Source organism: Culicoides brevitarsis, chromosome 2 (genome assembly GCF_036172545.1).
Source record: "Culicoides brevitarsis isolate CSIRO-B50_1 chromosome 2, AGI_CSIRO_Cbre_v1, whole genome shotgun sequence".
In the NCBI taxonomy this organism is placed as follows: Eukaryota; Metazoa; Arthropoda; class Insecta; order Diptera; family Ceratopogonidae; genus Culicoides; species Culicoides brevitarsis.
The window spans coordinates 23091017-23117038 of record NC_087086.1 but is presented as its reverse complement, the minus strand read 5'-3'; the positions used below and the strand labels follow the sequence as shown (position 1 = coordinate 23117038).

Genomic DNA, 26022 nt, shown 5'->3' with positions numbered 1-26022 from the left:
ATTCTCGAAGGGTATTTAAAAATTGAGTGTAAATTGAGTATGACAGATCATGTTAGTAACTCAGCTTTTGATATCAACGTTTATTTTGAGATACTGAAACATTTTCTTTAAGCAATTTCTAGTGTTGCCTAATAATTCATTTAAATCAGAGATTAATTGAATGATATGACAACCAAAACTTGATTAAAACACTTAAAAATTTTTGAATATTAAAACAAAATAAAATATCTTTACTAAATATATATATAAAAAATAACATAAAAATGTACATACGTTTTTGAAATGAAGACATGTGTAGCATATGCATAATAATTGTTTATTACTTTTACTAATGCTCGTGATTTTTTAAACATTTTTTTCTTTCTATATGTGAGTGTGTGTTTAACCGATTAGGTATGTGTTGCTCGTGTTAACTTACTAATTATAAAGAATTATATTGATGCGTTTTCATCGGGATAAATTATTTTTGTGTCTTCTGTTTCTTTCTTTTTTTTTTGAAACATTTATTTTATTTTAATTACCATTTTGATGGTAAAACATTTGTGTTTTGTGCTAAGCAGTTGAATGCATTCGCTTCTTTTTTTATGAAGAGATCACAATCGTTGGGTTCATTTGATGTGTTGCGTTTTCTCATTAAGTTTTCGTTTGGAATAAGCCGATCGTTAATTTTCTTAAAATCATCGGTTAACTCAGTAATGCCGGTAACGGTTTTATCAAAAAATTCCTCTATGTTATGAGCTTCCTTTCCAATTTTATCTTTGATGCGATTTGTCAATTTTTTTGATATGTCTTTGCCGTTAGTAAAACAAACGGACTCGTACTTGTCGCCATTTGTTGATAAACTTCCGTTCTTGGACTTTTCGCCTTTTTTTCCTGATTTTAGTCGTGTGTTGATTGATGGTAATAAAAATACTATTACTGCTGCAAGTATGTGAAGGCACATGTACAGTTTCAGGTACACTTTTAGACTAGCCTAAAAAAATGGCATTTTACAATTAATGCAAATAAGTAAGGCAAAATTAAATCTATAATACAAACTTGAAATTCAAGTAATACAAATGGAAATGTTGTGTAAGCCATAAAAATTCTGGTGGTGACAAAAGTCAAGATGTCATAAATTGTCCTTGAAACTGGACTCATTTGGAAATGATGACGCAGGATTTTCCTTGCCTTTAGTTCAATATGATAAATGTTAATCTGTAATATTTAAAAAAAATCGTCATCTTACCATACGAGCAGACATCACCACAAGAGCACCAGTCGCAAATGTTACATAGTATCCAGGATAGAATCCATGCCACAGTGCACTAAGTGCAAATGTTAGGATTGTCCGAACGGTATCTTTTGATCGCATGTTAGGAACACGGTCATAAACAACCATTCGAAGCCATTTATTTGTTCCCATATTCCAATTATTTATTGAATCACGGAAACTTAAAGCAAACTATAAGAAATATATAAATGTTAAAATTTAAATGAGCAAATGTTATCTACTGTAAAGCAGTGCTTACCTCAAATTGTATCACATTGATGTTTGATATTAAATTCCATTTAGGAGTGCCTGACTCATCGAATCCATTGAATCCTAAGCCTGAACAATTGCAAATTGCATCAGCTGTTAACCATGCAAAGTAGTATTTGAATCGGACAACAGTAGTTGCCATCATTATATACCAGAATTTAAAGGCGAAATTTGTGTTGTAAATAAAATCCTCGTCTAAAGTTTTGAAAATAGGTATATAATACATTTTTGTTAAATAAGAATAGCAGAAAAGGTTACCTTTAAGTGTTTTTATTGGGAAAACTTTTCGAAATGTCATAAAAATATAAGCACATATGATGCTAGCAACAATTTTGTTCGTAATTGCTTTGAATGGAGATGGCTCCACCACTAAATCTATTTTTTTGTTCTGTTTCTGAAAAAAAAAAGATAAAGACATCAAGAACAAAATTTAAACAATAATTTAAATTAACAAACCTGCATTGTCGAATACTTCAGAATATGTGTGCCTTCAATAAATTCAATGTAGTCCTGATAGAAAACCAAAGGACCAGTCATTATTCCTTGGAAGTGTAGAACATAGGAGAAAAATTCTAGAGCTGAAGGTAGCTTTCGGAGCTTCTGCGAATGGTATTGACGATCTTTGGAGAGCTCCTAAGAGAATATAATGTTACATATTTTACATGCCTTATACTAATAATAAGAAATATTAACTCACCTCAAATTCGCATGCTAGGCCGTCGTGAATACTAAACGCAATGCTCGTCACCTTTTGAGTTATTATCATTAACGGTCCAGTAATATCTAAAGAATATGAACCATAATCATAATATTGCCGATGAAAGTGTATGCAAGATAGGTATAGTAGAGCAACGACTGCTACAGTCCTAAAAATAAATACGAAATACATTTGTCATTATCTAATTCTATTCTGCCAATGGGTACCAAAGATCGGTAATTAATTATGGTATTTAATTTTATGTGTGATCCTGGACTCAAATATTATAAAAAACTAAAAGCAAGCAACGATATGACTCACCTCTGTACAATTTTTGGTTCTACAATATGAATGACTATATAGCATATTGCTGGCAATAGAGCTATGTGGATGACTTGCTGACCAAAGCAAAAATATCCAAACAGCAAGCCAAATGTTATACAAAATACGTGACGCACGGTAGTGGATGTTTTATTGGGATGAAAGTAGGTACGGAAAATTGAGGCCAAAATTAATGAGAGTATCTGCACAATAAGGAAGTTTACCTGAAATGGTCGATTAAAGTTCATATTATTTTTTAAGTATGTTATGTTGGAGTTGTTATCAGCTGAAGAAAATATCAAACAAATAATTAAACGGTCACTTAAGAAAATGTTTGCCCTGTAATTTTGCATGACCCACACAGAGATTACAGCGTAAATCAAAATTCGCAGAAAAACAAGACAAAAGAAATAATGAGAATCATTGAAGCACCTTATCTGAGTATTATTATCATTAAATGATACGTGCTTTTGTCGGTTTATATATTGCAATATTTGTTTTTTCTATGGTTTTCTTTATGGTTTAAGTTATTTTCTTATTATTTGCATCGTTTGAATGCAAACAACTTAAACCATGGATGATGTCATGATTGTCTTGCATCGTCCGATATTATTCACAAAATTTGATACACAATAGAGGTATGTGAAAACATGTATATATTTATATACAGGTAAAAAAAGACAAATTCTTACCAAATCAACACTTATTCCAAAAATCTCTGCCACCCATGAAAAGATCCGGCTGCCATCGTAATGCAAATCGTCGAGATTTCCCAAATCATCGTCCATTGGTTCAAGAGAAGACTTTGAAGGTAATGTTCGGAAGAACGGTATTTTTGCAAGTCTTACTCAGACGTTTTGTTATTATAAATTAATTCAACAGGGGTGTTTTCTTCTTTTTCGTACGAGTTGCGCAAGTAGTGCAATGAAGTACTGATGATGTGAATTTTAAGCAGGGCAAAAAGTTATCGTACTAAAGTTTGATTTTGAGCATATTAAAAAATCGAACATAAAAATGTGAGATGAAAATTTCGGTCTTGTGGAGTTTGAAAAGCTTTTACTTTTATATTGCTTAAATAAAAACGATTTTCAGAAACTCCTGTTACGTATTCTAAAATATATTTATATCTTTAAATAATGTATTATGCTTCAGAAAATGACCTACAAATTGTGTGGAAAGGTTGAGATTTTTCGCGTCCGAAAATTATTTGTTTGTCGTGGTTAGTGTAGCGACATATGGGACTTATATTTAGAAATCTCGTATGTATATGAGCCACTGTGGGAAAATAGGGAAATTGCTTGTGTATTTCGGGTACTTTAGATCAGTAACGAATCTACTTTTGAGCTTAGCACTACCTTAGTAATGTAAACATGAACCGACTGAAAGGTTTGACGATCACCTTTTTGTGGTACTTAGTAATTAGTAGTAGTGTTAATTTTCATTTTGCGGAATGTGCGAAAAAATCATCTTCGAGCCCACCTCCATCCAGCAACCATGTAGAGCCCGTTATAGAAGAAGTTAATGCAAAACAATTAGAAAGGATATTACTGGATAAGGATTATGTAGCTGTATTCTGGTGTAAGTTTTTGATGTCAAGTGAGAAAAAATAATCACAATGAAAGAAAATATAATGATAAAAAAAATAAAAATTTTGTGGCGAATAAATAAAAAGAAAGAATCAAGTGTGGAATTGATCATATAAAAGTGGTTGATTTTGAAGAGAACATCAAGAAAAAATGTTATAAAATTCAATGAAAGGTTTATTTTTAGAAAAATTCTTACACAAAACGTTTTGTGTAAAAAAAAGAAGAAAATGAAAAATCTTGTGAGCGTTTCTATGATGTACAAACACATTGAAACATAACTACCAACCACACAATTTAATAAGCTAGACAATACGTTCATAACTCTCATAAAAAATGCCTAGTGACAGAAATATTGTAGTATTTTCATGAATGAAACTAAAAACTGGATGCTAAAAAACAGCAACAGGTGTTTTAAACTATGAATTTGTTTCTCCAAAATTTTTCACTCAAAAAAAAATACCTTGTAAATCTTGTATCTAAAAATAGGTTTATATCAAAAAAAAATAAATATAAAAATAAAATAAAAATAATAATAAATAAACAATCGTGAATCTTGAGAGTGTAAATTGGGAAAATGAGTAAAGAGTGATGAAAAATATTTTCATTTGATTAAATAATAAAATGAACGCTTGAAGACATTTTAGTTAAAAATATTGTTTTTAAAGAACAAATACAGAATAAACTGAATTTCCGCTAGAAAGTTTTCTTATTAACGGTTAACTAAATCATTTTCTTTTCTCGTCGTTTTTTCAAAATCAAATTCAATACACACACTCTTACACAAAAGCGATCTTCAATTTATTTTATTGAGCGGTGACATTTAAATTAGAGAAACTACCATAAAGTCATAATGTATAACTGTATCAAACAAAAACACCTAAATGATGATTTTAAAAGCACTCATTTTAAATAAGTCAAAAATTTATTTCCCATAAATGTTAAAAACTAAATATTTTTTAAAAGTTTGTTCATAAATCATATCCTGACTTACATACGATCTTTGGAAATGTGATCAATAGATCTACCATTTTTAACTAACATGTTACAAACACTGACATGATTTAGAAAATTTATGGTATTTGTGTCGATTGATGATGAAAATAAACAAATATGTCTGAAAATGATGAGCTGAAAAAAAATAGTGCATTGAATTTCTTTAAAATTTTCACTAATATTTAGATACCAGAAGTTGTGTCACATGCGACAAAGTATTGGCTGAGCTTGAAAAAATTGATGACGAGACTGATTCATTTGGTGTTGACTTTGTCAAAATTAATGACAAACGCTTGGCAAAACAATATGGAATCAAAAACTTTCCCGCTTTGACTTATTTTAGGTGAGAAAAATTTTAACACATTGTAATTTTAGATTCATAGTCTTAATCAAAATTTATAGAGAAAAAGAGCCAATCATTTATGATGGTGACTTAATGAACGAGGAATCTCTTTTGGATTTCTTGACATCATTGGAAGCCATGGATTTACCTGACCGCATTGAAGAAGTTAATGGTAAAATATTGTCTAAAATTGTCGATGACACTGAATACATTGCTGTGCTATTTTGTAAGTATGCAATATTATTTATCGTTTTTCAAACTGAGTACCACTATTTTTGTGTAACATACATAGATAAATCTGACTGCAAGAAGAGCGCAAAAGCCTTGATGGAACTGGAAAACATTGACGACGAAGCAGACCAATTGGGAATCGCTTTCGTTAAAATCAATGATGAGGAATTGGCCAATGAATACAATTTGGGTGAATTGCCGAAATTAGTTTATTATCGCCATCAAATTCCTATCATTTACGAAAGTAAGAATTACGTTTTTTTTAATTTAATTTTATTTTTTTTAATTGTAAATGAGTATTGAAACAAATTAATGTCAATGACCATCCCCAGATTCGTTGGCTCGCGAGGAAGATGTCTTAGAATGGTTAATTGAAAATAAATCTACAGGAGATGATGATGATGCTATTGAAGATATTAGTAGTGGACGCACTCTCCAAACCCTGATAACAAACGCAGAAAGGCTTGTAGTTTACTTTTGTAAGTGTTTGCTCTCATTTTTCATTTTTTTTAATTTATTTATTTATTTTTCAGATATTAAAGACGACGAGAAATCTGAAACAATTCTAAACGAACTTGAAAATATCGACGATGACTTGGACAAACACGGAGTTCAGTTAGTAAAATCAGATTACAACAATGCTTTGCCAGCTTATGGAGTAAAAAAGGTATTTTAGCAAACACAAATTTTAAATGCTGTAATTATGTTATCGTCGGCATCTTTTCAAGGTACCCGCCTTGGTTTATTTTGAAAAACAAGAGCCTCTTGTATACTCTGACAACTTGGAGGACGAAGAAGAAGTACTTGCATGGTTACAGGAACAATTTGGTAGTGAAGAGATTGAAGATGTAACAAGTGAAGGATTAGAAGAGTTAGTAAAGTCAGGAAAATCAGTGTTGGCCTTGTATTGTAAGCGAAAACAGTAAAATTTAATGAAAAACTTTTTAACCTTTGGTTTAAAATTTTAGACGATAGTAATGATAAAAAGTCTAGTAAAATTCTAGATTTGTTAGAAGATATTGATGATGATCTAGAGGAAATGGATGTGGAGTTTGTTAAGATTGATAGTCACGAGGAATTAAAGGGAAACAAAGGTCATCTCAAACTCGTTCTTTATGAAAAAGGAATCCCACAAAATTACGACGGAAATATTGCAAACAAAGATGCTATACTAAAATGGGTTCAAGAGGAAACAAATTCTGACGAGATCGAGGATATCACGGATGAAATGTTGGATGACATCATCGATAAAATGGGACATGTAGCAGTTTTGTTTTGTAAGTCTACGCTGATTTTTATCTGAAAAATATTATTTTTAAACATTTATTAATTTTACTTCATTTTACCATACAGATGACAAAGATCAGAAGAAATCCAAAAATGTCCTCGCTGAGTTAGAAAATATTGATGATGAATGTGATCAGCACGATATCGCCTTTGTTAAAATTGACGATGAAGGTGAAGCTAAAGAATGGGGAATAGATGAATTTCCAACTCTTGTGAGTCAAAGTGTTTTTTAATTTTTTTCACTGTTTTGATCATAATTGACTGTTGTACCATTCTTTAGGTCTTTTACGAAGATGGTATTCCACATGTTTATGAAGGTGACCTTATGAAAGAAGAATCAGTCCTTAACTGGCTGATTCACCAGAAAAAATTCGAAGAAATTCCTGAGATAACAGATGAAATGAAAGACAAATTGATTGAAACAGAGGAACATCTAGCTGTTATATTTTGTAAGTTTTGATTTTTTTTTGTAAGGAGACCGCCAAATGAAACTTAATAGTTTTGTCCAATTTTTTGGTTTTGAATGCAAAATAAAAAAAAATACTTTTTTTAACATTTTTGAACATATATCAATATTGTCGTTGTTTTGAATTTTGTTACATTGATATTTGTAAATTCAAAATTTAATTAAAGAAAAGTGAATATTTGTCAAATTATTTAAAATATTTTAAAAATCAACAAAAAAACGGTAATTTTTGATGGAATTTTCAACTTTTGTTTTGCCCCACACACTTTTTGAATTCTAAAATGGAGCACCGGACGAAACTATTGAGTTTTCTGCATAAATAAAACAAAGCAAAAAATAAATAAGGCGAATAAATTTAATACATATATCCATTCTTTGTCGAAAAAATCCAGGGAGAAAAATAAAGTAAATATAAAGTAAAATTAAATTATGTTAAGAATCTCCCCACCCCTAAAAATATAAATATTACATTTATTCACCTAAATAAATAATAAAAATTTTAGATGACAAAGAAGACAAACAAGATATCAGGATTTTGAATGAGCTAGAAAACATCGACGATGAATTAGAAAAAGAAGGCATTGTGATAGTTCGAATGGATGACGAAGATGAGGCAAAAGAATATGGTTTGGATGCTTTACCTGCTCTTGTTTACTTTGAGAACCATATTCCCACCATCTATGAAGGCGATTTGATGAACGAAGAAGAAGTTCTTGAATGGTAAGCTTGCTTGAGTTACTATTTTTTTTTTTTTTCATTTTAATCAAATGCCGTGTTAAAATAAGTTACATTGTGATAAGAACCGTTGAAACATGATGAATGATGTATAGAATGAAATAATTTTTTGAAATCTGTTAAATTACAGTAGTCAAGAAGATGATTGTGAAAATAGTTTCTGGGATTCATTGTAAGTGATTAAAAAACAGGGATTATTCAATTTTGCATGGTACCATTCCAAAATCCCATTGAATGGAATCTAGACCCACTTTTGAAAATTCTACTTAATGAAATTTCCTACGACTATTTATTTTTCGTTTAAGTTAAATTTTTCAGCCTATTAAAATATTAATTTTTGTTATTAAAAAATTTTTTGCCTTGCATTTCTTTTATTTCCTATAATTTTGAGTATTTGAATTTATTTTTAAGGCTTATCAATCAAAAAAATTCAGATACTATTGAAGAAGTCACCGACGAAATTCTCCTAGATTTGATCAATGAACACGAATATGTAGCCGTTTATTTTTCCGGAGCATGCGACGAAGGAGACAAATGCGATAAAATTTTGGACGACTTAGAAAATATTGATGATGAACTCGACGAGGCAGGAATTTTGTTTGTTACAACTGAAGATACAAGTAAAAATGATAACTAAAAAAATAGCTCATTAAGATTGTATATATATATATATATATATTTTCTTTTTTTTTAGCTTTAATAAAGAGATTTAATATTAAAAACCCACCTCAATTAGTCCTCTTCCGGAACAAGGAAGTTTTATCCTACACAGGAGATTTGAGTGACGAAGATGAAGTGTTGGCCTGGTTAACAGATGAAAACACTTTGGAAATACCTGGAAAAATTGAAGAAGTCAACACAAAGATGTTGGATAAAATCTTAGCCGAAAACGATTATGTAGTTGTTTTCTTCTGTAAGTAGATATTTATTTATGAGGTAATTTTTTGTTAAGTAAGCGTATTTTTTCATTAGATCTTGATGGAGACAAAAAGGCGCATAAAATTCTCAATGAATTAGAAAACATTGATGATGAATGTGAAGAAAAAGATATTAGTTTTGTCAAAACATCGGATGAAGGAATCGATGATGAATATGATATTCAATCGATGCCAGCTCTTGCATTTTACAGACATAAAATCAGGACTATGTATACAGGAAATCTCATGAATGAAGATGAAATTTTACAATGGGTTCTAGACTTGTATGAGTCAAAAGTCGATGTTATTGAGTCCGTTGACAGGAAAACATTACAAGTTCTTATCCGTGACAACGATCACTTGGCCGTATTATTCTGTAAGGCTGTAATTTTGTATATTTACTGTGAATTAATCCATATAAATTTGAAAATGATAATTTTTTTTACAAAGATTCGGATGACGATTGTGATGATTGTGAACAAGTATTGGAAGACTTAGAGACCATTGATGATGATACAGATAAACATGGTATCTTATTCGTTAAATCCGATGACGAAAAATTGGCTCACGATATTGGCATCTTTTCATTTCCATCCTTGGTATATTATGAAACGAGTGTACCAATAATGTACGACGGTAAGTAACTCAAAATGTTTACTTTAATTTCTAATTAAACATTTTACATGAATATTTACACTTTTCATTTTATGATGAATATTTAGTTTGTAGACTTTTTTTATCTAAATTTTGAACAAAATTAATGAAGAGACAAGGCAATTTTATGAAATGTGTAGTAAAAATATATTAAAGTTTAGTTTAGCAAATTCATAAATTTCCAAAATTTTCTAAAAGTAACCGAGGTTGAAAAGTTCATCTTCGTGTTAATGGAATTTAATTGAAAACTTAATAAAATAAAACCCTCTAGGATCATTAAAGGATGAAAAACGTGTATTACAGTGGCTGGCAAATCACAAAAGTAAGATATACTTCTTAAATTTAAGTAAAAGATATTTCAGTATAACTCTTAATCGCATGTGGTCTGTGATATTTTCGAACTAAACATGGAAAAGAGCCAGAGGCTAATACATATATCAATAAATACTTAAAAAATGTATGCTAATAATAATTGTCCTCAAAAACACAAACATACTGATCAATTTAATGCATTTTCCAACTGAAGCTCTTTTTTAATCACCAAGTTATTTTTAAAAAAATGATGCATTTGATTGTTTGATTCGAACATGAATACATTTTGTTTAAAAAAATCGTTTCATAATATATTGAAAACTGTAGTAATATCTATTATATCTAAGATTCATTTGTAGTTGAATGGCTCTTATCTGTCCTGAAACTGCTTTGTCATAATTTTGCATGGAGCGTTGGACTAATGTTTATTTTGTGATAAATGTGCAGTTTTAATACACTATTAAAATGAATTTCGTCTTAAATAGAGCCATTTTTATTATTACTTACTACACAGATTCGAAATGTTTCAATCTCGGATTAGATGATGATGATGATAGTAACGATGAAAGTATTTCATATCAATGCTGTCCAAAACCAGCGGATAAAGATATTAATCTCTCAGTGATTAATAGGAAAAAAATTATAAGCAAAGATGGTTCTTGTTTTGTGTTTCCCAAAGAAACAGAAAAACCGAAAAAACAAACTGTAACCAAGAAAGACGACGCAAAGACTAAGACTAAAGGGATGGCTGCAAAGAAAGTAACAAACAAAAAAGGTAATACAGTTGACACTACTATGGACTTAATTGGTACCGATGTGGGCTGGATGAAACTAATTAGATGCATTTTCTCCAACTAGAATGAGCGAAAAAAATATGTTACTGAAAACTGAAAAGTAAAACATGTTAACTAAAACTGAACTGAACCACCAAATAGATCTATAAGCAAATTAATTGATTTTAAAAAAATCAAGAGATTTAAAATTAGTAAGAGCCGAAGAGCACACTCACAAGTACTCAACCCATCGACATCATGCTATTTAAGAAGTGGACAAATTACGAACCAGGTTTTTACAATAAAAAAAAATGTTTAAAATCAAAATTTTTATAACAATAATTTGAAACTTCATTTTAATCAATTTTATTTACATTTTCGAACAATCTGATTTATTTTTTTTATTTACCTAATTTTATAAAAATATAATTCTTTGATGACGACTTCTGAACTGTTAAGTAGTAAATAAGAAGTTTATTTTGAAATGTGTAAATATATATAATTCATTTTTTGCTTAATATTGCCGTTGTTTCTTTTAGTTTAATGCACGACATATTTGACTTTTTTGCTTTTATGTTTGAGTTACATTATTTCCTCACATCTTTTTTTAAAAATGACTTGCAACACAAAACACGGTTTTTTTTTGAAAATATCTAGAAATCAAGTATATAACTCTAATAAATATAAATTACGGGAAACAGTTTCGTAAAGGGGTACTAAAAAAAGAGCTTCAAAGTTGTCGTTGACAGTATGTTCGAAAATAGAAAACAAAAATTTATTTTTTTACATACACTCAGATTGTGCTATGCTGCCATTGTAATACACGATTTATCCTTTTTAAACGTAAAGAAAATAATGTAACTCAAATATAATGTAAAAGAGATGCATCTCATTAATATGTCTCGATGAATTGAAAGGTTAATTGAACAAAAGGTAAGTAAATAAGAGATAGGCAGCCTTTGTCTTAAATATATTTCTTGATTATTTTATAAAATATTATTAGTAGGTATTATATTTACTTCAATTTTTATTTGTTCTAATCCTAAATAAATGCCATGAAGGAATTGATAAATTTCATTAACCATTCAGGTAAATTCACTGCTGACGATGTTTTAAGTTGGATTATTGAACAAAAAACAGATGAGAGCATCGATGAAGTGGATCGAGCAGAACTTCTGGAACTAATTGACTCACAAGATTTCCTTGCGATAGTATTCTGTAGGTTTTCACTTGTTTCAGTTTAGGTCAAGACACATTTTAATCTGCCTTTCTTAGATGATGAAAATGACGAAAAGGCTCAAATTACGTTGAGACATATTGAACTTATTGACGATGAAGCTTCCGAATATGGAATAATGATTGTAAAATGCACAGACAAATTAATGGCAAAGAAATATGGCTATCGAGATCTTCCTGGAATATCTTATTTCCGAAAAGGTTATTAAAAGTTAAAAAAATAATAATGAGAATATTAATAAATTTCTAATAAACTATAAGGCAAACTAATAAACTATGATGGAGACATAGATGACGAGGAAGAACTTCTCGACTGGTTAACAAATCCCGACAATATGCAGCTAACAGATCGAATCGAAAGCGTCAATAAACGAATGTTTCAAAAAATCAGACAAACCTCCGATTATGTTGCAGTTTTCTTTTGTAAGGACAATCAAATCATGCTGTCATTATTTCAATTATATTTTAATTTTTAACAGATAGTGAAGACTGTAAGCAATGTGCAAAAGTTTTAACCGAAATTGAACACATAGACGACGAAGCAGATGCATCTGGTATTAATTTTGTAAAAATACATGACAAAGACATGGCAAAGGAATTTGGTATTTTTGCCCTACCCGCGATTGTATTTTTCAAAACGGGATCAAAGGAACCTCTAATTTATGCAGGTAAGGAATCAAGTGGTCCATATTTTGTTTTTGATTCAAATAACATAAAATTCTAAGGTGACCTTTATGAAGAAGAGTCTATCTTGAACTGGTTGCTCACTCAACGAAATCCATCCGGTGACTTTATTGAAGACTTGGAAGGGGCAAAACTACGATCCTTGATTGAAGAGTCCTCATCTATTGCGGTTTATTTTTGTAAATTGCGGATATAAGATTTGAAACGGTTAAAACAATAGTTAATTTTTTTATTTATGACTAATCAATAGATACTGATGATTGTGAGCAGTGTGCCGGAATCTTGGAAAAACTAGAAAATATTGATGATGATTGTGACCGACACAAAATTACGTTTGTAAAAACACAGGACTTTGCAGTGGCAGAATATTATGGAGTAACGGATTTTCCTGTTTTGCTATATTTCGAGGACAACGTTCCAAATGTCTACGAAGGACCACTCAATGAAGAAGAAGAAGTATTACAATGGCTCATACAACAAAAGACTGAGGAACGGATTGAATTGATTACACGTGTAATGTTAGAAAGCATGGTGGACGAGACCCAATATCTTGCAGTATATTTCTGTAAGTTCATTTAATTCTATGAAATACCTAATTTATTTTCAAGATTGATATTTAAGACAAGCCAAATTGTAACATTTGTGATCAAATCTTGGAGAGACTAGAGCAAATAGATGATGAGTGCGACGTTTTTGGCATTCATATGGTCAAGATTCAGGATGCTCAGTTAGCCAAGCGTTATTCTATCAAAACTTTCCCGGGGCTTGTTTATTTCAGGTATACATTTATCAAAATTATCTCAATTCACGAATAATTTTAATTTTTTCCAATAGAAATGGAAATCCACTTTTATTTGAAGGAGATTTAAACAATGAGCAGTCAGTTTTAGAATGGTTAATCGATGATTCCAACAGAGAACTTGCTGATGAAATCGAAGAAGTAAATGATCGTATGCTGGATCGCTTAATGAACGAGTCACCACTATTATGTGTATTTTTTTGTGAGTATTTTAAAGATGTTTTGTTTAATTTGTGATCATACCTGTTTTTTTTTTCTTTTAAATAACAAAAAAGATGACGAAGACTGTGTCGAATGTGATGCTATTCTGGAAGCACTTGAATTGATTGATGGAGAAGCAGATCAATTTGGAATTGACTTTGTTAAAATTGCTAATGTAGAAGCTGCCCACAAATATGGTGTAGTAAACATTCCATCATTAGTCTATTTCAGGTATCTAAGTTATTTTTTTATTTAAATTCAATGGCAAAAATTTTAAGAAACCCTGTTTTACAACAGAAAACAAAAACCATTGTTGTATGATGGAGATTTACTTCAACATGAAAAAATTCTCAGTTGGTTGACATCACAAGACATTTTTGAAATAAAGAATGAAATAGAAGAAGTCAATAAGAAAATGCTCGATAAATTACTTACCGAAAATGAATTTATATCTGTGTACTTTTGTAAGTAGTTTGAAATTGTGAAGCTCAACCAATTTGGATTGACATTAATTGTTTTAGATGAACAAGATCAAGAAGAAAGTGCTGTTGTTTTACAAAAATTGGAAAACATCGATAGTGAAACAGACAATTTAGATATAACTTTTGTAAAAATGTCTGATGCTAGGTATGCTCGAAAATGGGGTGTTGCTAAGCTTCCGGCACTAGTATACTTTAGAAAACGTTTTCCAAGTATATATAGAGGTAATTTATTAATTTAATTTATTATGTACAAGTGAACATAAATTTTGGTGTCCTCCAAGGTGACCTTCACTCGGAAGAAGATGTTCTAGAATGGTTACGTAAGAACAGATTTAGACAACCAGAGCTCAATATTTTCATGTACATTATCATCGCAATAGCTATAGGGTTCGTTATTTATACAGCATTCTTATTACGCTGTTTCAAAGTGCCACCAACACCTCCACCGGTCCAACCAGTTAAAGGATAAACTACTATGTCACGGAACAATAATCTTACACTCAAAGAAAATTTTGTATAATAAATAAAGAAAATAAATTTTACCAAATATATTATTGATTTGTTTAATTTATTGTTGAAACTCGTTTTTTGTTAATATAATTTTCATAGTTTTTTTTCGTATATGCATATGAATTTATGTGTGTGACTGGAACTTTTAACCTGGTAACATTTCAACGAAACTAGATGGAAACATGCCTTTTCTCTTACTATCACCTTCAATTTCGCCTTCCATCCAATAATCATCATCTGTATTTTCATTCAGAACTATCAAAATTTCTCCTTCTTTAAATTCCAATTCGTCATCATTGTCAGCAGTACAATCGTAGAGAGCTCGACATCGTTTCAATTTTATCTTTATATCTGTAATAAAATGCGTTTCCTATTAGGATACTAAAACTTTTTTGTGCGTTCATCATTTTGTATCATCATGTAAATAAAACAGACAAACAAACATTCAATTATCAAGAATTTTGATTTGTATGTACTTTTTTTTAGTTCAATTACTGATCTTCTATTGCTGATTGATATCTGGCCTTTTTACCATTTTATAATTTTTTTTTTTTTGTACAAAAAATTTACTTTTTATAAAAACTTTTTATAATGATAATTTCCAAAACATTTTTGGAACATCGAGCTCTAATTAAAAAACTAATGAATTAAGAAAATCATAAGAATGATTCAAAATTGAATGAGTTCATATTTTTTTTGTGAAAAATTATCAAAAATAAAATACGAAAACAGAAAAGGTTTTTGTATTATATACCCTAACATAGAAATGAGTTTAATTTAGATACAGAAGAAAAATTACCTTTCTGTGGAAGATCGGGTGTTAAAAGACTATGACGGTCGAGAATATTGGGTTTTGCCGATTTTTCATTCCTCGTTTGCAGTGTACTATAGAGAGTTGTAGGATTTACTTCTGTCGAGTGTCTCAATACTGGTAGAGTACCATAATTATTTGAAGATTTTCGGGACTTTAGAATACCTGGAAAAAGTTTGATTTTCTTTTGTAACTTTTACTTTTGCTGTTTTTTTCAGGATAATTTCTCACCATAACTATCACTTCCTATATCAGAATTTGTTGTGTGGAAACTACTGTCATTAGTTGAATAAACATTAGATTTTTGACTAGAAATTAACTGGCCTGCCTTTTTTAATGTCTGTGCTATTTGAGAGGATTCGCACGTTGATGAACGTGATCTAGTAGGAATAGGTGAATCGCCACCTGTAAAGCTAGCAGGTCGTGACGAGGATTTCTGAATTAATTTAAAAAAAAGACATATAATTTTATAAACCAAAGAGGTACATTGTGGACTTACTTTTTCATCAAATACATAATCATCGTCTGAAAAATCAGTATATATAAAGTCATCTTCAGACGATAGGTTCCATACTAAATCAACGTTGTCAAAAACTGATTTTTCTTTTGATTCTGCTTGTTGAATCTATACATTGGAATATTGTCCGTGATTATTTTTTTATTTAAACGGAAAATAAGCAAAATTTACCAGTCGTACACATTCATCGTGTTTCTTATACTTAGCAATATCAAGAGCTGTATGGCCATTGTCATTCAAAATGGAATAATCGCAACCTATTCTAAGTAAAAGCTTAATGCATTCTCTTCGATCATACCATGCACACAAGTGTAGTGCAGTGGCCGAACGTAACTCTTCATTTGTAGTTTTAATTTGCCTGTTCAAACCATTTGTGTTCATGTGTTGAATCAAAAATTCAACGATCGACAATGCACAAGGGTTGTATTGCAGAACCGCCAAATGTAGCGCCGTTTCGCCAAATTTCTATAATAAATAAGGTATGTAGGTATGATTTATTTACTACACAATGAGAAAAAATTTATTTACCGATCCAGGTAAATTTTGGCCTAAATCTGCACCTTCTGCCCAAGCTTGTAGAACTTGACAAATGTCTCCGTTAAATACACCCTGTTCTAAATCAACCATCAAATCCTCGTCATTGGTACTTGTATGTAGGATATAACGTTTAGATACATATTTTGCTTTTATATAATCATAACGGTCCTCCCTAAAATGAAAATGACAAGATACAAAATTCATTATCTCATAAAAAGAAAAACAAAATTAATGAAAAAATTCAAGACGCACATTGAGCATTCTGGTTTCAGCTTTATGTCTCCAACGGTGGCTTCGAAAACTTCATTGAATGTGTTATTGCCCATGATTCTGGCTATTAACAACTGTGCCGGCGTTAAATTGTCTAATATTAAACTTTGGATTCGTGAGTAATGCACACCCAACTCTCTGTGAATACCAGAGCAGTGAATACATACTAATATACCATAATTAAGACTTAGCCACGTTACATCTGGATATAATTTTTTTTTTGTTTACGAGAGGTAGTGCATGGAATAAAATTATAAATGTAAATCATATTTTTCTGTTCTATTGTTAAGTATTTTAAAATATTACCGTTCTTGGAACCACAATCACAACACTTATCATTGCCAGGCAGGGACTGGACGTTCTTGATAAGCGTTTTTTGATACTCTCGCAAACTTGGCGTAAGATTAGTGTTCGTATGCTGAAAAGCTTTACACAATTGTTTTTCCTTACAATTTACTAATACTGATATCCATATATCCCGATCTTGTTCATGTTCCGTTTGAAAATGATAAAGTCGGTTATCTATAAAAAATATTTTGTTAGTCCTTTATCAAAATGTATGAAATTTTTTTTAAATTATAAAATGTTTCGTGTTTATGTTATGAACTTTAAAAGCGAACTTAAATCATTTACTTACAGCTGATTAAATCAAAGCTTTTTTTGTCATCTGGCACAGGCTTTATTTGGCATGTAAGAAGATTAACTTTAGTTGGAGTTTTAAGCTCATCGGCATGAAATATGCTCAAGAAACCATCTACAACTTCACATTTTCGTCTTTGCCAGACTTTGCGCATTTTTCCCTCACTTTTTTTGAGGAGATATCCTAAAGTAAGAAAATAATTTTTTTTTCGTGTTATTTATTTACGTTGTATTTTTGTATATCAAACCAGTTTTAGTAGTTCCATGACTTGAATCTCCTTGTAGTTGATGCAAAGAATACACTGCGTTTTTGTCTTGAGTTGAAGGTTCATTTCGTTCTAAATCAGGCGCACTCCTAAGCAATAGTCGGAGATCTACTAGTTTCTTTTTTTCTTCGTCTTGTTTGAGTCGTATTGCCTGCAATTTTTTACTCAAGTCCTCTATGTACGTTCCAAAATGTTCTATTGTCTTCAATCCGTCTTTGAAGAAACTTTAGATTTTAAAAAATAAAACAAATATAATAATTGTACATTCATTACGAAATATTCATTATATTCTTTACTTACTTATGCTGTGCATGATAATACTCGATCAAATGTTGTAATAGTTCAATTCCCTTTTTTGTCTTGATTTCATTGAATTTCAAGAGGTATTCGCACATTTGCAACTGAAACATTCTTCGTTCTTTCTCCATTTCGTCGGCAACTTCGGTCGGATACACTTCAGTTCGACACATTCCTACTTCTTTGGCTTGAGCTTTTTTTTCCTTTTCAATCTTTAAGTATCTCACATCATACTCTTTGGATGCCTTCTCAAAAGGCTTTTTCAGTTCACCTTTGGCTCCCCTCAATTCACTTTTCAAAAGTGAGTCGACTGGGAACATGATAAGGTTGTTTAGACTTTGCATTAAAGTCTTCATGAGCGCACTCAGTTCCTTAGTAACGACAGAAAATTTCAAAAAAGCAGCACCAATATCTGGCTCTTCCTTTGACAAAGCAACCGTACCCAATCTTTCTAATGCACGTACAAGACACATTTCATTTTCGGTATGTGCTAAAAAAAAAACAAGCACACTTATTGTAATAAAATTCGAAGAATGAAGTAACTACTCACAGTTTCCAGAGTTGATGATTGCCTTTGTAGCCTTTTTAAGTTTTGTCAATCCCTCTCTATCATAGTCGATTGTCTGAAGAAATAATAATAATAATTGAATTTAGTTATATGTAGGTATTTTCTTGAAGTGAGAAAATAGGCGTGTATGTCTCACGTATTGCGTACAAAATACGTATTGTATTCAATATGCAACAACGAAATTTTCACAATTTCAAAGGAACATTTGCGAGTTTTCACGACACGAAAGAAGTCACTTTTTCTTACCTCTTCTAGCATGTTTACGGTCTTTTTTAGCTGCGGAATTTTGTCTGCGAAGGGCGAAATGGTCGGATTCTTTAAATCATCAATTGATAATTCAACAAAAGACTCGATTCCAACGAATCCTGGCATTTTGGAGAAAATCGGTCTTTGCTAGTCTCACTAAACTGTTATTCCTGTACTATTGGATGGCTCAATAAACTTTAAGGCCCGTTCAAATCGATTAAATCGCGTTTTATGCTGCTGGAAATGCTGTGAGTTGTGTTTTCAGTTTCAGTTATTGTTTATGCCCTCGCAAAATGCGTCTTGGGCATTTAATGTATATAAATGGACCAGCGCACAAAGTGATTGACCGTGTGTTTACGTGGATCTGAAAAAAATCGTGAAATAATTTTCACCTTTATCATGGGTGGGAGTAACTCGAATTTGGCGGAGATCGATGAAAGTAGTGAAGGCTATCATGTGTTACGTGTGCAGGATAACTCGCCGGGAAAGATTGCCGGAATGGAATCCTTTTTTGACTTTATCCTGGCGATAGACCAAACAAGGCTGAATCAGGACAATGATAGCCTCAAGTCGATGCTTCAAGCTAATTTGAATAAGGAGACAAAGTTGACAGTGTACTCGAGTAAAACTCAGACTATTCGTGTCATAACAGTTATTCCGCGCAATGATTGGGGTGGTCAAGGACTTTTAGGTATAAAAGAGGGCCGGCTCAATTCGTATTTAAATGTTTTTTAATATTTAGAAATTTCTATTTAGGAGTCAGCATAAGATTCTGTTCGTTTAAGGGAGCAAATGAGAATGTATGGCACGTTCTTGAGGTTCATCCGTCTAGTCCTGCCGAAATTTCTGGTTTAAGACCATTTACCGACTACATCATTGGCGCTGACTCAATACTGCATGAAAGCGAGGATCTGTTCACGTTGATAGAAACACATGAAGATCGGTCTCTGAAGTTGTACGTATACAATACGGAAACAGATTCATGTCGTGAGGTCAACATCATTCCTAACTCTCGATGGGGTGGAGTTGAAAAGCCGAATGCTGGAATGTTGGGTAACTAGAGTAGCAACAGTAGGTATCTACAAATTCAAAATTAAAAAAATGTTTTGTTTAATGGCAGGTTGTGAAATTGGATTTGGTTATTTACATAGAATACCATTGAAAAATGGTGCTTCGGCAACAACAAAGCCATCAGACGTAATCCAATCATACTTCACAGAAAATAGAACACTTGAAGCTACAACGAAAACTGACCAGTCATCTCCTGTAATTCCAACAATTGAACCGACACCAAGCATCCCGACTGCATTACCGGTAACTAAAGATAATATTAGTTTACCTTACGAACCGAAAGTCTATGAACAGGTTCCAGCAGTAGAAATTTTTAATCCTTTGTCACAATCTATACAGACACCAACTGCAGCTGCTGTACCACCAGTAAGGACTATTATTACATACAAAGAAAATAAAATCTTTTTGACAATTTTTGGTTTGGCTTATTTCTTATAGGTTTGTACGGAACATACAACAATCAACTTCAGCAATGACATAGAAAATGCGCAAAATAACCAAAACGAAGCGACGATTTCTCCGACTGCACCTCCAATAGATGCCTCACATTATTTTAATACAACCTCATCTGCGTCAGAATCTGCAGCTTTTCCACCTTCAACAATGTAGGAGAAACAGCATTTTTACATATTTTTGCGTTGTACACGTTGTATATTTTAAAACGACATACCTTAATACTACGAAAAATAAAAATTTAAAATAATAAATTTCTTGTTGTGTTTTTAATATTAGAGATCTTTTTATTTATTACAATGAATGAATATGTTTCATTTTAAACTGCAAGTTACAATTTAGTGGTCTTGTTGAAAAAAACAAACATCACTTAAATATTAATATTTCATTATTCTAGAAATCGTCATGAATTAGCTTATATTTTCATATCTTTAGTATATGCATCCAGTTCGGCATCCAATTCTTCGACTGTTGGTGCTTGACGTCGAGCACCTCCTGCGCCGCTTCCCCGACCGCCACGTTTAGCTGAAGTTTCACGTTTTCCGCGGAATCCACCTATAAAAAAATAAAAAAAAAAAGTTTTTTGTAGGACTTTAGATTTGCATAAATCAAAGAGCACTATGTACCTCTTCCTCCTGTGTTACGGCGTGCTGGAGCAGCAGTTCTTACAGCACGCGCAAGTGCTGGTGCCACTTCAGACGTGGCAATTTGAATGCTCATGGGTCGACCATCTGTGGATTTAAATATTTTTTTTTATAAATATGTACCTAGATAAGTACAGTTTAAAGTGTGAAAGTATGTATACCTAATGGAACGCCATTGTATGTCTTCATTGCTTTCAATGCATCAGCTCTTCGTTCAAAAACAATATCAGCCGTACCTGTTATTTACATATTTTGTTTATTTAATATAAATTTTTGTAAAGTAAAATAAAAAATTCCTTACCCAAGGATCTTCCAGATCGATCGTAATGTACAGAATGTCCCTTTAATGGTCCTGTCGTTGAGAATTCGCTGAACAATTCTTTGATATCCGACTCACTGACACCAAAGTCCAAATTTGAAATGAGTAATTTGGTCGGTCCTTGTGATCCAATACGATTCTTCCGTGGGCCATCAAACATATCGTGCTTCCATGTGCTATTCACATCTCCCTAGAAGAGTATTTCACCATGTTTGGTAATCACCGTCATTCAGTTGTGCATATGACATCAGCAGTCATAGTTTAAACTCAAAATTTGTTAAGAAAATGATTTTGTTTGTGACTTTCGAACAACTACGGATCCTTAAGGCTCATTGGCATTGGGCATTACAATTTTTATCTATTTTATTATTTATATAAAAGCAGAAAATACTGTCCTTCTAAGAAATTTGATTATTTCATTTCATGTTTTGTCGCGATACACAAACTTTTAGTGATATACGCACGTTTTAATTGTAAAATAACCTTTGAAACCTACGTGATAACTTTCTTTTTTTTTTTGCTAAGGGAAAATACTTTAGAACTTTCGGCACAACACTTGAAACCCATTTTGTTACAAGGTAACCTTTTTTTATCAAAGATGCTCACAGCTTCTTCCATCACAAACGGTACTACACGCTTACCCGAGGAAACCGAGGACGACCACCACTAACACCGCCAGCACCACCACCTCGGCGCTTTTGAACGCGTCCTCCGCCATTTGCGCGTCCGCCCGCCTTGAAAGGGGCTCTCTTTTGTTGGCCAGAGTTACCCTTTCCCTTTTGTTGGCGTGGTCCCTTTGTCTTGCTGATAATTTCATCTAAACTCATTTCAATTTTGTCCATCATGGTGGTTTTCTTTATTTTTGCAATATATCTGGTTTAAAGTGTGCTTTTTTCTTGATTTTTTCACAGGCGAAAAGCTTTTTTGGCGATTTATAATTTTTTCCGTGCGACTCTGAAAATGGCTTCTATCGAAATGGCCTCCAAGAACAATGAAACTCGCATTTTTTCGTAACACTTTTCCGTCATTGGTCACACCAAAACCAATCATAGGACAAAAATTTCACGCATTTCATTGTGATTGGTTGCCGAATGGAATTGGTTGGAATTTGCATTCATGCTAATTCAGACTCATCACTTTCATTCATCACCAAATTCCCACAAAGATCTACGTGTTGGAAAAAGACTTTTATTTTTTCGTTTTAGTTTTTTTTTATGTTGGACCTCTTTTGATATTCTCAAACTGACAAAAAACAGTCTAGAGTCTGTTTTGCAGAGAGTTTAATTAGATTTATTGTATTTGCATTTATGTGTTGCGTTGGAAAAGCAATTTCTTGACTGTGTAGAAAAAAAAGAATAAATTTATGTTCAATCATAACAATGGCGTTCAACGGCACCACAAATAACGAGAATGCAAGCAATAATGCCGAAGGAGAGTCAGATAGCACGAACAAGAAGAAAAACTTGATTATTCTAGTGGAGAAAGACTCTGAAGATAAGCTAGATGAGTTATTTAACAAAGCCCTAAGTAATAAAGTGCCACTCCAAGTGCCACTGCGAATGAGAAAATTGCCCGACTCCTTTTTCAATCCACCATCATCGGGCTCAAAGTCACCTTCCGTATCCGTATCACATTCGCGTGAAAATAGTGCAGATTCTGCATTTGGCTCCGGAACTGCCCTACCCACAAACCAAGTTCCAGCATTCAATGGTAAGTACAAATCCAATTACCTAATACCTAGGTATTAATTGAAACCCAGGTATCTAATTGGAAAATTGGTAATGGGAGAAAACTTTTATTTTTTTTAGGTGGAGTCACGTCCATTAATGGTTTGCCAATACATCATTCGCGTGCACAAAGTTCACCTGCATCCCTTGGTATCGGAATCAATTTGCCATTGGGTTTAAATGCAGCTACGCAAGGAAACAACGCCTCAGCAAACACAGCCACAAAGCTAAATGCTGGAAACTCTTTAAATAACAATAATGCTTCGAATGCAACAAACAATCTTACTCCAAATTCAACACAAAAGGGATTTTCTAATCTGCATAGTCGAGGACGATCATATGACGTAACAAATTTGCATGCACATTTTGGTCCCATGCCCGAAGGATGGGAACAAGCGAAAACTGATGATGGCCGTATTTATTATATCAAGTAAATATTTTTATTTATTTCTTTTTAACCAGTTACTTACACACGTCTATTTTCATAGTCACAATAATCGTACAACTCAGTGGGAAGATCCAAGACAACAAATGCCTGCAGCCCCTAGCCCTCTCTTTAGCTCGAATTCAAGCGTTGAGACATTGTTTAATTCAAATACAACTTCACCAACAAATCAGGCTCCGGGTCCCAATACCGGTAAGAATTTTCCATTGTTATTACAAAATAAATATGCCTAAAGAAGGAGAAAAAAATCGTTACAACTTTTCATCTACAATCTCCTCTTTTTAAACAGCTGTCACTGAACCAACAAAACTAAATATCAATAATACATATGCAATGGGACCTCTACCAGAGTAAGTTTTAATATAAAAGTCGTTTGAAATATGTATGCCTACCTTTTTTATTTTATGATGGTTTTCAAGCTACTTTGAGATTTGGAATAAGTTTTTTAATTTAAACTCATAGATAGAGTTTTGATAAATAAAATTCACTACTTACAAAAATTAAATTTTAATGTTTCTTAATACATAATTTTTTACACTTCGGTCTCTGTTAGCTTGATTACTTGCTGATATTGTAGAGTTCTTAAAAAGAAACCCTTTAAAAGGGTATTCCAAAATCAATTTCTGTTTCGCGTTACATTCTTACAAAAAACAAACCATGGGAGAAATAGAAATTTTATAGATTTTGCTACTCTTACATACAACTAACTTATGGATTTGATCAATTTTAATTTATTGATTTAGTGTTTTTACTAAATTTTGGTCGTTTTATTTATTTCTTGATATTTTTCCACAAACAACCTTTACCAACAAACAAATTTCAAAATCTATATAAAATTTCTATAATAATCCTCATAGCCGTTTTTATTAAAAGCTACGGGGGAGGAAACGCGAGACAAATAAGTTTTGGAACACCCTAAGTTTTCATAAAGATAATAAAAGGCTTTAATGTAAATCCGTAGGGGTTGGGAGGAAGGAGTGACAAATAACGGCGAAAGGTATTATATTAACCATGTTTCTCGGACTACGACCTGGAGAGATCCCCGCATTTGTAAGTTTTTTAAAACTATTTTTAATTTTACGCGAACAGAATACTCAAATTACTCTCAATTTATGTACTTCTATATTCAATGCTTAGTGACTTGTGTTTTTTAAGATGGAGTTTAACTTCACAATTAATATTCACAATTAACTCTTATGTTGCATTACAGCCAATCATGAATGGGCAGCGCATGAACAGTCTTTGCGATTGTACAACTTACAAATGGAACGAGAGAGACTTCGTCGAAGACAACAGGAAATAAAATCACACGTAAGATTCATGATACATCGTAATGCAAATCAATAGTTTTTAAATTAAATATTGCATGTTTATAGATCGGCGAAGACCCATTTTTGCCGGCAAATTTGGATACTCATACACGGCAAGAGTCTGGAGATAGCGGATTAAGCTTACCATCCTCCACATCACAATCCGTATCCCATACTCCCGATTTCTTGTCTAATATTGACGATAGCATGGACGGTTTAAGTGGTAAAACTTTGAAGATGATTTTTTTTTATAATCATTTTTCAAATTTATATTCTAGTTGCAGATAATACTATGGATACAATGCCGTTTACTGACAATATTGATAATTCTGATGAGTTTATGGTAAGTTAGATCATGTTTTTGCAATTTTGTGATGCCAATTAATATGTTTATACATTTGTCTATTCTTACATCTGAAGTTGAACGATCCTCTTTTATTGGAAAGATTCGATGCAGATGCAGTTGATAATTTAATAGCACCCTCAAACAACAGCAATAATAATAATAGCAACAGAAATGGTGCTAATGTATTTGAGATTTAAAGACAATTATCAAACTTTTGTTATTGGCTTTGCTTAATGAGTTAAAAAGGAATTAAGAGAAAAAAAAAACGTGTGGCTATACGAAACATATTCTTCTACTCAAAAAACCGAAAAACACGTGCCTTAATAATGTTTCGATAGATTTCAAACACGCTTATATATAGGTATTGTATGACTTCATATTTGATTGATATTCAAGAAAAACCTGCGTTTAAAATAATCAAAAGATGCTAGACTTATTTTATAATATTTACATTTATTTAGTATTGTTGTGTATCATAATTATAATTACTAGTATATATATGAATTGATTATTTTCAAAAAAAAAAAAAAAATATATATATATATATATATATATATATATATCTAGAGGAAAAGGAAATAAGAATTCGAAACAAAAAAAAACTTATTAAACTTTAAGTTGCAATTTTGACTTAAATTTTTAAATGAGCTCTTATATGAGTTTTAAAATTGATGATAAAAAAATGATGAAAGATGATAAATGAAAGTTTTGAATAAAAAGAAGATAAAAATATACATGATCAAACTACTATTATTTGTATTGAATAATAATATGATTTGATCACAAAAAAATATCTTAAAATAAATT

General features: G+C 31.7%; 6 protein-coding genes across 10 annotated transcripts; 3 read left to right on the top strand and 3 right to left on the bottom strand.

Moving 5' to 3' along the window:
• Positions 1-207: 207 nt before the first annotated feature.
• LOC134829563 (lysophospholipid acyltransferase 6) lies at positions 208-3409 on the bottom strand. Its single transcript, XM_063842670.1, has 9 exons — positions 3233-3409; positions 2541-2764; positions 2220-2388; positions 1979-2155; positions 1781-1916; positions 1512-1717; positions 1229-1444; positions 1039-1170; positions 208-973 (listed from the first exon to the last, which is right to left on the bottom strand). Exons 1-9 carry the CDS (start codon positions 3326-3328, stop codon positions 518-520), a joined length of 1812 nt encoding a protein of 603 aa, XP_063698740.1. The 5' UTR covers positions 3329-3409; the 3' UTR covers positions 208-517.
• Positions 3410-3882: 473 nt separating this feature from the next.
• Positions 3883-14788, top strand: LOC134832452 (uncharacterized). 3 transcript variants are annotated; one of them, XM_063846471.1, is made up of 27 exons: positions 3883-4118; positions 5306-5462; positions 5522-5688; positions 5755-5937; positions 6026-6172; positions 6227-6360; positions 6422-6602; positions 6662-6970; positions 7047-7192; positions 7261-7429; positions 7950-8166; positions 8593-8801; positions 8876-9094; positions 9154-9474; positions 9549-9734; positions 11927-12055; positions 12113-12274; positions 12335-12496; positions 12553-12741; positions 12799-12936; positions 13008-13322; positions 13379-13535; positions 13592-13758; positions 13832-13988; positions 14055-14221; positions 14279-14461; positions 14521-14788. In XM_063846471.1, the coding sequence occupies exons 1-27, from the start codon at positions 3911-3913 to the stop codon at positions 14706-14708; spliced, it is 5067 nt and encodes a 1688-aa protein (XP_063702541.1). In that variant the 5' UTR covers positions 3883-3910; the 3' UTR covers positions 14709-14788. The 3 variants fall into 3 exon arrangements, with proteins under 3 accessions (XP_063702541.1, XP_063702539.1, XP_063702540.1); XM_063846469.1 differs by adding an exon at positions 8312-8353 and having other exon boundaries at positions 5522-5937; XM_063846470.1 differs by having other exon boundaries at positions 5522-5937.
• Positions 14789-14801: 13 nt separating this feature from the next.
• LOC134832453 (arfGAP with SH3 domain, ANK repeat and PH domain-containing protein) lies at positions 14802-19159 on the bottom strand. Its single transcript, XM_063846473.1, has 13 exons — positions 18901-19159; positions 18637-18709; positions 18090-18576; positions 17772-18013; positions 17522-17707; positions 17191-17406; positions 16867-17086; positions 16606-16786; positions 16249-16542; positions 16060-16185; positions 15792-15996; positions 15549-15725; positions 14802-15100 (listed from the first exon to the last, which is right to left on the bottom strand). Exons 1-13 carry the CDS (start codon positions 19024-19026, stop codon positions 14895-14897), a joined length of 2739 nt encoding a protein of 912 aa, XP_063702543.1. The 5' UTR covers positions 19027-19159; the 3' UTR covers positions 14802-14894.
• Positions 19160-19244: 85 nt separating this feature from the next.
• On the top strand, positions 19245-20666 carry LOC134830332 (Golgi reassembly-stacking protein 2). Of its 2 annotated transcripts, XM_063843779.1 has the most exons (5): positions 19245-19591; positions 19657-19953; positions 20021-20214; positions 20311-20337; positions 20410-20666. In XM_063843779.1, exons 1-5 carry the CDS (start codon positions 19300-19302, stop codon positions 20578-20580), a joined length of 981 nt encoding a protein of 326 aa, XP_063699849.1. In that variant the 5' UTR covers positions 19245-19299; the 3' UTR covers positions 20581-20666. The 2 variants fall into 2 exon arrangements, with proteins under 2 accessions (XP_063699849.1, XP_063699848.1); XM_063843778.1 differs by having other exon boundaries at positions 20021-20337.
• Positions 20667-20761: 95 nt separating this feature from the next.
• Positions 20762-22381, bottom strand: LOC134830331 (THO complex subunit 4). Its single transcript, XM_063843777.1, has 5 exons — positions 22029-22381; positions 21370-21577; positions 21230-21304; positions 21051-21155; positions 20762-20979 (listed from the first exon to the last, which is right to left on the bottom strand). Exons 1-5 carry the CDS (start codon positions 22230-22232, stop codon positions 20840-20842), a joined length of 732 nt encoding a protein of 243 aa, XP_063699847.1. The 5' UTR covers positions 22233-22381; the 3' UTR covers positions 20762-20839.
• Positions 22382-22550: 169 nt separating this feature from the next.
• Positions 22551-25912, top strand: LOC134832780 (transcriptional coactivator yorkie). Of its 2 annotated transcripts, XM_063846930.1 has the most exons (9): positions 22551-23097; positions 23196-23544; positions 23603-23751; positions 23849-23909; positions 24521-24609; positions 24770-24870; positions 24936-25092; positions 25148-25212; positions 25290-25912. In XM_063846930.1, the coding sequence occupies exons 1-9, from the start codon at positions 22767-22769 to the stop codon at positions 25410-25412; spliced, it is 1425 nt and encodes a 474-aa protein (XP_063703000.1). In that variant the 5' UTR covers positions 22551-22766; the 3' UTR covers positions 25413-25912. The 2 variants fall into 2 exon arrangements, with proteins under 2 accessions (XP_063703000.1, XP_063703001.1); XM_063846931.1 differs by lacking the exons at positions 23849-23909; positions 24521-24609.
• Positions 25913-26022: the final 110 nt, after the last annotated feature.